We start from the raw sequence: 12,637 nt of genomic DNA on the forward strand, positions 1-12,637 counted from the left end.
TTTCTTCTTTTTTCCTTTTTCCCCTCCCCTCCTTTTCTTTTTTCTTTTCTTCTTCTTCTTCTTTTTTTTTTTTTTTATTACCATTTCGTCGAGGCGTGGAACGCTCGAGAATGGCTCGTTTGTACTTACTTACACGGTATGTTTCTGCATACACACGGTCGTCACCAGGGTTCATGGAACTCGGGTCGTGAGCTCAGAATGAAATGGTACGCGGCCCAACAGCTGCGTGAAAACCACGTGAAATTGCGTACACCTATTGCGATGCAATTTTTGTTTGTTGCACGGCTATGGACGTAGGAACGTCGCACCAGGAAGCTAATGAATATTATTCAGGAATACATTTGTAAACGGAACTCGCGTACCGCCTGCTATTCCCATTGATAGATGGGACGGTGAATAACTTTCGAACGCGTGAAACGCGTTCCTCTCGATGTTTCCACGGATATTTTACGAGACAGCGAATTAAGAAAAGTTGGTTACAACAACCGTGATAATGCTACTAAGCTGTTAATTTAATTTGTACACGCGAAGTGAGGATAAAGTGATTTATTAAAAATAATGGATAAATATACCGTTGAAATGGATATTGAATTTCTGAAGGATATCTCTAATTATTTTAATTATTTTCTTGATGAAATCTGGTAAAAAAATTCATGTATATTTTTGAAAGAAAATATCAATCGTATCTTTGATTATAAGTATAATCTGAACCTAATCATTTGTTCAATGGTTACATTGTACGTACAGTATACGTTCCTTGAAATATAAGTATCAGATTTTATTTTTATTCGTATCTGTCGTATCACAATCAATTATGCAAAATATCTAAATATTTATACGTATAATTCTTCTGTGCAGAAGTTACTTCTGTCAATATCGCCAAGAAAACGCCTTTAGTTCCAAGAATACCGTAGCAGAAGAATTCGAAGTACATTGAAAACATCACCGTCTTTATTAAAAATTAAAAAAAAAAAAAAAAAAAGGATACTAAATTTAATAAATCAATATCCTCCTTTGACTTAAAATTTTTAAATCTTATTAAAATCCCATTTAGAAATTTGAAATAAATCGCGTTAAAGTCCCGTGAAAAATTAAGCAAATAAAAATTAGAGCAACAATTACGAGATGGAAGGAGATTATCTCAGAATGCGAGAAGAATTTGTAAATTAATGTATGTGTATACTTGGCAAGATTTTAAGAGTTATTTATTATCGAGAACGCGTGGAAGAGTTTAGAAAGAAAGCGAGGTGTATATACAAACGAAATACGAAGAGGGAACTGTGTTTAGCAGTTTTGTATCTGCCTCATCAGCTGCTATTCAGCATTCACACGATTGTTGCACGATTACGAAAATGAACCGATTAATTAATATGGACAAAATTCTATAATGAAAATATATGGATTTGAATAACTTTCAAATCATGATGGAATTTATGGTAAAATTAATATCACGAACGAAGTAGACGAGATGAAAGAATTTTAATGTATAAAGTTTCGGAATAATTAAAAAAAAAAAATACATAAATAAACGAATGCTTAGCTAATATTTTCAATCGAGTTAAGTAACAACGTATTGTTACCGAGTCACGAATGTAAATAAAATCCTAGTAATTATCCAAGCACTGAATATGCAAGTTTGGATAAAGAAATATATTTTTTTCAAGTTTTTTTTCTTTTCTTTTTTTAATATATCGATATTATAAACGACATCTTTTTTGTGAATAATATTATACACACATACATGTATGCTTTTAAAAAATTCAAATTTTAAAAACTTACCGATTCCTTTGGTTTCGCATTTAATTCGACAACTGCCTTTTCAAGTTCACAGTTCTGTCGACGTAGTAATGAAATCTATGCAAAATAAAAAAGAAAAGGAACTTTAATAGCATTTTAATGCGTGGAAATGCTAAACGTAATTGCTTAAATCATTCGCTTGCCTTGTAATATCGAGTTCATAATGCAAATTACGATCTAAACGCGAGACACTTTAAGTTATTAATTTCGTGATTACATCATACCTTAAAACTTAATCTCTAAAATCGAGTGAAATATTACCAAGCAATATATCTTCTCATTCTTCACAGAATTTTTCATTAATCATATTATTATAGCACGAGGCTAATTAATTAATTGATTTTTAAGTGCTACATATCACTCACCTATTGTAATATTGAAATACGAAAAAGGTTTCGATATTCTTGAAATAGAAAATTCGAAAAATAATCAATAAACTAATATGTTATCTTAATATTTGATTAGATCGAGCGCGATCATCATGTTAGAACAGATAATTTTCTAAATCATTTCGTTATAAAATAGATTATAACATTACACTATACTACAAATATGACATCATTCTATAATTATGAAATTATTAGAAGAATTAGATATTTCTGAGATAAATAATACACAAAATATTACACATATCCCATTGTTCTTTCAAACTTAGGTCTTCCACCTTATAATCGTTAAAAAAAAAAAAAAAACGAATAAACAAACTGACGAAACACGATAATTATAAAATTCGAAATATATTCGAAGCACATTCGATACTTACGACGGCTTCAAATATCTAGAATTCGACGATTTTGTTGAAACAGCAAACGAAAAAAAATCGGTATCTCCTAACCTGAAGGGGAATGAAAAAAATGTGGAGGGGCAAAGAAAGAGGAAAGCTGACATGGAGAACACGGTAATCATGCCACGGACTTAAATATTGGTAACCATAATCAGAAGGAAGTCCGGTGGTACGCCATGGGCATACGGACCATACGATGCGCGTTTCTGTTTGCCTTTCTTATCTCAGGTTTGCGCTGCGATAAACCGCCCTTCCTCTTCTCCAAACGTTATTCCACCTATACCGGCTTAACATCTTGCCATGAACGGTGGGAGCAACGAAAGTGAAACGATTCGAAACGTTTTAAATTCACTACAAATAACGCGTACAACTAGTCGAATATTTTTTTTTCTTTCTTTCTTTTTCCTTTCTTTTTTTTTTTTTTTTTTTTTTATTTCTTTTTCTCGAGTTATCGAAAGTTTGAGGGCGTGTAAAAGAAATTCTAATTAGATAATTTAAGTGTGGATGAAGTGTGGTGTACTATTTATATCGATGTAATATTGGAAAATAATTTTTTTTTTTTTTTCAGAATTTCAACTTTTTTGGTTTATCTATCATTGAGTGGAAAAACTGCATGGTTGAAAGAGAGATGTACAGCGATCTATTTATTAAAAAATTACAGAGAAGAGAACTAAGATATAGTTTAATATCGAAATTTACGAATTTACCGAAACTACACGAGCTTATCAACAAAGCAATTTCGAACTTATATCAAATAGTTTTAATATAAAAAGTTTCCGAGAGTGAGCGATTTAACGAAAACATTGAAACGTTTGAAGAAAACGATATGAAGTTTTAAAAAGAAATTGAACGAAAAACTCTCCCTCTCTCCCTTTGATAGAAAATATACGATTGGCTTTTACGATCAAAGACACTCCCTATTCCTATATACTATGTGGTTTATATTCCAGGAACACGACTCGGATATCGACCGTTAATATTGGAAAACGATATTACGATTCCAGCAGGTTGATAACGCGATTAGCAGATGCTTTAAAAAATTTGGACAATTTTACTCGTTTACGCTACAACGATAGCTCATCATTTTGATATATCATTAAATATAATTTCGTCATCGTACGATCATATTTGATTGAATAACGAATTCAATCCTTCCAATGATTCATTTCATGTGAAATCGACCAACTTTTCGGAAAATTAAACAGAAATTAAATGTATTTTTAAATTTATTTTAACTTGTATCACATTTCCAATGATTAATAACGCGAAATATATATGTATAGAATGAAATATTGCACAGATTAGTGCAATTATTATTTTACAATCAACATTGTTGGTCCATAAATGTAAATCTATTTATATTGATAATAACATCAACAATTTTATTTAATTATATTTTTGTACTTTAAATTTCCCGTTATTTTATCACGCTATTTTTATCTAGACTTTCATGAAAAATAATAAATAACAAATATTTACTTCTCCTTCTAAAGAAAATTGTTTTTGCACGAGAACTTGTATCAATATATAAATACATATATATTTTTACAATAAAAATTTCTAAACTCTAATCAAAATTACATCTTAATGTTAAAAAATATTATATAAATTTATGCAAGCTTTTATTGAAATATCTATCAACCATAGATAAACCACATTTACAACAATAAAAGATAAATAAATTAAAAATTTTAAAATACAATTTAATTTGTACACTAAAAGAACAAACAAAGTACAAACTTCTTTATTATCCAAATTCATCATCCAATTCCTTCTGTCCGCGTATATGATCAATTAATCAATTCGTTTCTAAAATTCTTTCCATATAATATCGCGATCAATTTACAAGTGGTCATATTTCGTGACAAATATATACATAATACGTATTATTTATCAAGGTATGGGATAAATAAAAATCAATCGGCACATTAACGTTATATACTTAGATATATTCATATTCCTAAGGGTGGCAGGGTAAGGATGGCACATAAGCATTGCGCAATGAATAGCGAAAGGCTTTGATATCGCTATCTATTGGTTCCTAGAACAACAGAGGCTACGATCCTAAGGCTTACCACAAAAGCACGAACAAACATGGTGCACGCTTTCGGCCTCTTATGCTTCCACAAATTGTCCGCGATAACAAACCGGAACGATGTGACCGTACAGACTTCAATGACCCCTCCCCTTCCCCGTTCGCCATCCCTATCCCCCCTGAAACTATTTTTGCACGATAGAACGATTGCACGTTCGAAGGTCGAACGTGTAATATTTTATGAAAGAAATGCCACGATATCGAAGAAAATGGAATATTTAAACTTTTTCGTAGACGAGCGAAAAATCGAACGATCGATCAAATTATCAAGATCGAGGATTACGAGATCGAAGGCGTTGGTTCGTTTGTAAAGAAATTTCTAATTTGTTTAATTTGTTTAATTCGTTTAAAATGGTAAAGCTTTTTATGTGGAAAATATGATTGATAGCTTGTGTAATAAAGGACAGTTTCCTATCGTTTCTTGTCGAGGGTTGAAAGGATTCGGGGTTGGTGAGATAAGGTAAACGTGTTTACATTGTACTCAATCCAGTTTAATATGGAAAGTAACATCTGTTAAAATAATTCCTTACCGCAAGGTAACTATGTTCTCTTATCGAGGTGATCGACATCTGCGTACGTGTCAAGAATTTACAATAAAATATATAAGCGATCGATTAATACTTCCTTTAAGAACTACTAGTAAAAAATATGAAAATTCAGTTAAATATAGAAATAAAGATAATGGAAATAATTTTGCATTCAAGGAATAATGATATTGTGAAAATTATTTACATATTGCATATCGAGGAAGATTAGAATACGTGATAATAAAAACGCATAATATGCATTTTTAATGACAATGTTATATAAGGTTACAGCAGTTAAAACTGGATATTAATAAATTATTAATCAACAAATTCAAAATTAAAATTATACTTACTTCGGCATCTTTCGAATTGAGTATTTCTTGCAATTCGATACATTTTTGATTTGCTTCCTTCAGTGCTTTCGATCGTTCGTCTATGCAAATAGAGAATTGGAATATTACATATAATTGATAAAAGAATACAAAATTTTGTTTATTCAATTATATTTTTGCATTTTGAATTTCCCGCCATTTCGTCATGCACTCACTCGATAAAACAAACCCTTACATTGACAGTCGTCAGTAATTTATGTTACGCGATAATAGGCTATGATTTACATTAATTATATGATTTACAAGAAATTACACACACCTATTTCTTCTACAATGCCCTCTGATAATACTTCCTTTGTAAAGTTCGTTAATTGTCCCTTTAAATTCGACAAGCTAGGCAGCCCGTCACCGAACCACGCCATTTTACACGTCGACACTTATCGTTGAATGTATTTTTTAAGGACTATCGGAACTATATTTTTTGAGGTTATACGCACTGCATATTTTGGCAAAACTATATACCTTAATGGCATAAAAATATCAAAACATGAACTAACAGGAACCACGCACGTAGTAACCTTCACAAAATATACAAGTTTAGTTACAAGCATTGTCGACAACTTTATCTAAAAAATAACTAGACTTCATGGGACTTTTCCAATTTAGATAACACCATACCATATGGTGGTAAATAAATCTGATTCATTAGAATTATTAATGATTTTTATAATATAATTCCGTTTCAAACGAGATACGGAAAAGACTTAATATTTTGTAGAATTTTACGTTCTATATTCTGAAATACCGACTGCGCAAAACGTCGAAATGTTTGGCATGCCCTCTATGATTATTGCAGAAATTATATTCAATTTAATTATAAAGATTGATAAAGTCAACAGATCTCAAAAACAAATTTCTTGATATCTTATGAATATCGTGAAAAATAGATTGTGACATATAATTTGAATTATTCACGAATTGATTATATTTTACAATTAAATTTATTTATATATATTGATAATTTGCACAGAATTCATATACGAAAATATATACTTCTAGAGAAGTAGACATTAAAAAAGAAAAACTTACACACATATAACTAAAATGATATATGATAAAAATGCATATAAAATATACATAAAATGTACATATTTATGACATATAACAATTGGATCTAAAAGAAACTGTTAAGATTTTTAATTTATAAATTACGCAAAAAAAAAAAATATATAAATAATATTAGTCAAACATCGAAATCGTTTTTCAAGGGCATAAATCTGTAAATTAAATATAAAAAAAAACAAATAAGAAGAATAAAAGATACAGAGAACAAATTAGGAAATCAGCGCCATCTATAGAGTGTCACACAAGGATAGCACACAATAAGACAAGGATAGAGATATAATAAGAAATGAATTGCAGCGCCATCTTTTAAATACTTTTAAAATATTTTTACTATTCAAGAAATAATGATAATATCGAATTTTTATATTTACTTTTGAGATATACCCATAAAATTCCAAAAAATGCATAAAAGTTAATTCTTATCCAATTTCTATTTTTTTCCTGTTAGTTATTATTTATAAACATATTACTATCAAATTAAAATTATAAATAACATATTGTTAAATGTGAGAAATAACAAGAATACAAAAAATGCTAAATTATTAATCATAACTGATAATGAAATTAGAAAAAAACATTTATAGTGCTACATCATCTTGATCACAATTGATATATTTAAATATTTAGCAAACTAGAAATATGGCATAAGAAATATTCTAAATTTGTCGTCGATATTTCAGAACAAAGGACGAAAATCCCGTAAGATGTCACGTCCATTCGGTTTTTTATATAAATGAAAAGAATTTTTGAACACATTCCCAAAATTTCAATTCTTTCCGTAAAAATTTCATATGACACATTCCGCAGATTGACATCAACATTTTTACGTTTTATAATTCGTTCTGCGTGCCTATACTTGAAACATTCTTACTCTATCATATCACAAACACATACAACAAAAAAAAACTCTTATATCTAGCACATGATCTCAATTCACTATTCATTTTATCACCTATAGATAATACAATGGATGATAATTGCCAATAATTTACTAGACGAAATATCACACTTTTCAATAATCAAAATGAAAATGTAACAAATAATGCAATAAATTCTAAAATAATTCTAAATCGCGTGCGCAGCCAATTAGCTCATATTATTATCTATAAAATTTATAATCGTATCCATGATACAATTATGAATAATATAGCAAATAATAATGATTTTCCAGGTCTCACCGCGTGGAGGTTGCTGCGAATTGGAGACCCTCCCTATCCACGATCCCATCCACCCTCCTTCGCGGAAAAAATTATTTAAAATCAATGATAAATTTTCCTTTTGATGTAGCTTTGCAAAACGTTCGATTCTTGATCGTTGTGCAAAACAAACAGCAAAAAGAATTCTAAGAAAATCGACGCGACAAGCTAAACCTGAAAATAAAAATAACATTGTACCTTAATCCTATATAACTCTACATGAAACACATTACTTATATTCCGTATATCAACAATACTTCATTCATAAAAATATAATTACGAAGTAAAAATTCAAAAAAATGAAATGTATTTCACACAGAGTTATTATTATATTAACCACCACCATGTTTAATATCAAAACTACTACCATTTATTAAGCATGCACATGCAAATAAATTCTACTTTAAGCAATATTTCTAAGGCAGTTCAGTACAAGCCATCTACTAGTTATATTCTATTTATATATAATAAACCAATAAGATTTCACGAATCACTTAAACTAAACTAAACATAATTTAAAAATTAAACTTAAAGATATCTTAATTATAAATGTGACATGATATGATTCTTAAGGAACGTCAAAATATTTTCATCTGAACCTACAAATCATTGCAATCCCTACTTACATATTAAACAAATGCATTTTTTTTTGCTTCCTAATATAAGTTTAAAAATAGTACTTTCATATATTAAAAATAATTCAAGGGAGTTCATCTAGAGAAAAATCGCAACAAAAATAGGAGGAGGGAGAAGAGGATTATATGAAATACAAGTATACTTTAATGGTTCTCTATTGATTTCACACTGATCTCTGAAACAAATAAAACTACAAGGATTAATTAACAATTGCGTAAAGCATAGTTGCGTTTAACAAATAATTAATAAAGTTCAATAAGATAGTATATATGCTATAGTATACTAGTATACTACAGTATATAGTATATATATATTGATGACTTAAATATCACATTTATTTGAAATATATAAATGCTGCTTCCAAGAGTTAATAAATCTGAAACAAATTTTGTAAAATTAGTACAATTCAGTAGATTAGTATAACAATTAAAAAAAAATATTATCAATTTGGAATAAGAGATTAAAAATTTTATAATGAACATTTACCAGTATATATTACAAAAAAAATTAAAATTATCAAATGAATTTAAACTCATTATTTTAAAAAACGTAAAAAAAGGAAAAAACAAATATACATATTATAGTAATATTTTCTGCAACAAATACAGAATGTGATAAAGAAGGGATGCTGAAAAAGAAAAAATAATTCAGTAACCAGATGGGTTACTAAAATAAAAATAATCTTCCACTCGATATAAAACCCGAGCAACAAACAGCGAGTGGAATATTCATTTCGAATCGCGACATTAACAAACTAATATATATTACAAAATGAAAAATCTTTTAAATGAACCACGATGAGTGCTTTCTTATATTTGCAATATTAATTAATTTACAAACGTTAAAAAAAAAATATATATATATTTTTTAAAAAAAGCTAAAAATTTCCCGTAAAAAGCGAATCAATTATTTACGCAACGTTACTCTATGCACTCAAATTTAAATAACGCAACACTAATGATATTACTTAAGAGAATCCAATGCAGTCTCTTCTTGCATGACTGCTGTTGTCGTACAATCACCTTTGCAGCTTTTTCAGCCGCTTAAAGTGATTCAGGAACAGGAGTGTGAATATTTTCACACTCTCCATAGAAGATATTTGGGCATTTAATATTCGCAACACTACTTAAAAGATCGCGATTATTTGGAAATGAAACATTATTATTTAATATCAAAAATAAAAAATAAAAAAAAATCACCATTATTATTATGATTGGAAAGCTATTATTAATTGAAAGTAAGAATTTAACAGAGAAATGATACAAAATTTAATAAAATATAAGAATTTATAACAAAAAAAAAAAAACATATCTTATAATTCGCAACACTAATTCAAACGCGATTCTCATTTTAACGCAACACTAATGCAAACCCGATTCTCATTTTAACGCAACACTAATGCAAACCCGATTCTCATTTTAACGCAACACTAATGCAAACCCGATTCTCATTTTAACGCAATACTAATGCAAACGCGATTCTTATTTTTAACGCAACACTAATTCAAACCGTTCTTAATCAATTATCGCAACACTAATAAAAAATCGCGATGCCCATGATGACTGGATCTGGATGATGGGCCGGCATGCAAATCGGCCAGACGATACAATAACAATTACTACGTATTACTAAACGAGCACAGTGACAAAGTAATAACAATGATTTCCCATTCTTTGGATCCAGGCAAGATCCAAAAAATGAGAAACCATTCGTTGCAGCCCTCTTCGTGACAGTTTGTCGGGCCTCTTCGGTCTTCCTCCTTCGGGCGCAATGCCCGCTGAAACTTAAATCTAGGCCCGAGATTCACTAATCGCAAATCAAAGAAAAAAAGAAAAAAAAAAGGACTAAATCGCGAAAGCTTAGTACATGGACGACCAACGATCGCAATGATCATTCTCCGTACATGCACAGAATCTCGAGCGCAACGTTCGTTTCGAAAGCAAATCGCGATCGCGATCACGAAATTCGAAAAATTGATAAGTGAAGCCAGAGACGAATAGCATTGTCCATTCCTCTCAGCTTTACCCTCGATTATTCAAATTTTATTTCCTGAAACAGGTTGCCAACAACGAAAACGCGCCTACCCGACCAGAGACTGTGACAACCTGCCCGGCCCTACCTACTTATAATTAACAAACACACAGAAGTATACTACCTATCCTACCTAGCCCTATATTTAAAAAATGACAAAACAGGCATACCAACACATTCATTCCACGATTCTCACACATAATACTCGGGCGCAAAATCCTACACTAGGGAAAACGTCCCGGGACGCCTCCGACACCCGAGCTTGGCACACTACTCGCACACTCTAACTGTACGTACCATTTTCCTGAAATCGACTGACGATGGCTAGCGACCATTGCGTTATATCTATACCTTAATTTTAGTTATAAAAATTTATTTTTAAAAAAAAAATACGTTTTTTAAGATAATTAAATCACTAGAATAATCACAGAATTTGATATCATTGTCGTAAATTCAAAATAAGAATTATAATATCGCATATAAATTATTGTTAGAAATAATAATGGAATTAATCGAATTAATGGAATTACATATTCTAAACATCTCAAGTTAATAATGTATGCAATTATAAACGAACCGACGCAATTCCACAGCCTAACCACACACACATAATGTGGAAAATACATCGTGCACGATACACTAACGCATCGTCAATCGCTAAAAAAATTGTTAATAAGCTTATCAACTATGATCATCATATCCATCACCTCTCTCTCACCCAAGTAGCACCTGGGCACGTGAGTGAGATCCTGGCAATAGACATGGAAGGGGTTAAACCTGAAAATCCTGAGCTAAAAAGAATATTATTAGTGTATCTAACGGGCTAATGTTCGATAATTCAAAATTTATTAATTTTATTTTATTTTAATCAATTTTCATGAATTTACTTTACATATTTAATTAATTGTCATTAATTTTAAAAAGAATAAACAATAATTATGAAATTTATTAATAATAAATTTGTATATTGTAATTTATATATGTAGTTAATATTAAGAAATTGACTCTGAATGAAATATTAATAAGAATTACCTCAGGCGATCTCTTCATCAAGGTATATTTTCGAAAATGCAAAATCAATATACAAAACTTGTTACCCTGATTTAGAAATCTACCTGTCGCGAAATATCTTCTTGCACATAATTTTTTATACATTTCTTTTACGAAAAAAATAAAATATTTTCATATTTCATATTATTCATTCAACTTTATGATATCAAATGGCATTATGAAACAAAAGATAAAATTAAGAATTATTATATTCATATTCAATATGAATTATACTCATTGTTATATTATATATTATATATTATTATATAATAATTGATATTTTTATTGTAACGAAATCAGAGGATATCTGATTTCTTCACTAAAAGAAACTTAATTCAAGTCATTTCAATATTTCTCATTTATTCGAATATATATTTTTATTCATAAATATATTCATAAATGTATATACACATTTTATTTTACAGATAATTATAACGTAACTATTTTCAATTCCAATCAAACTAATTATTTATATTATATTAAAATATTATTAATATAGAATTAATTATCAATATTATTTTTTCAAAAACGCGATGTGCAAGAAGCCCTATCCTGATCTAATAAATAAAACACAAAAAAGAAAAAAAAAGAAATGTTATTACTCACGGGTATGATAAATACCCGCGGTCACTGTGCTCGTGCAAAAATCTACGTATACAACCGATCACCCGTGTCGATTCGGACCTTTCATCCTACGACATGATTGAGTGATTGGAGGAACATAAATGCATGCGACTCACCAAACGATGCGAAGAATCTGCAATGCTATCCATGACCCAGGGCACGTCGTCGCGAAGTAGTCGTCAGGTACTGTAACAAAAAGTACAAAACCATAATTTAAACACAATACTGATTATTTGAAAAAGTTTAAATAAACGAAAAATGTGTAAAAATAATTACCTCTTCGCGTGATGGATGATCGCCTTATTCTCTTGAAAAGCACTGACTCTACTTTGTACCGAAAACGAATATTTATACACACATACAGAAAAAAAAAAAAAAAGAAAACGAAAATTACTATCCCGTCCGTATAATTTTTAATCGGCGAACAAGCACTGATTCTA

At 29.7% G+C, this 12,637-nt stretch overlaps 1 protein-coding gene across 6 annotated transcripts in view; it reads right to left on the reverse strand.

Moving 5' to 3' along the window:
• The window catches only part of LOC100865267 (uncharacterized), a 58,314-nt gene extending 52,151 nt beyond the window's left edge, over positions 1-6,163 (reverse strand). For 3 of the 6 annotated variants that reach the window (XM_086908183.1, XM_086908180.1, XM_086908162.1), the window contains exons 1-3: positions 5,855-6,163; positions 5,557-5,636; positions 1,780-1,854 (exon numbers count right to left, since the gene is read on the reverse strand). In XM_086908183.1, coding sequence (XP_086764309.1) covers positions 1,780-1,854; positions 5,557-5,636; positions 5,855-5,957 — 258 coding nt within the window. In that variant the 5' untranslated portion in view covers positions 5,958-6,163. Of the gene's footprint in view, positions 1-1,779; positions 1,855-4,656; positions 4,693-5,556; positions 5,637-5,854 lie in introns of those variants that run through there. The other 3 variants (XM_086908189.1, XM_086908172.1, XM_086908194.1) reach the window with 2 other exon arrangements.
• Between the last annotated feature and the right edge of the window lie 6,474 nt (positions 6,164-12,637).

This window comes from Apis florea, unplaced genomic scaffold (genome assembly GCF_048593485.1).
Source record: "Apis florea isolate Af1SG1 unplaced genomic scaffold, ASM4859348v1 contig_1645_pilon, whole genome shotgun sequence".
Taxonomy (NCBI): Eukaryota; Metazoa; Arthropoda; class Insecta; order Hymenoptera; family Apidae; genus Apis; species Apis florea.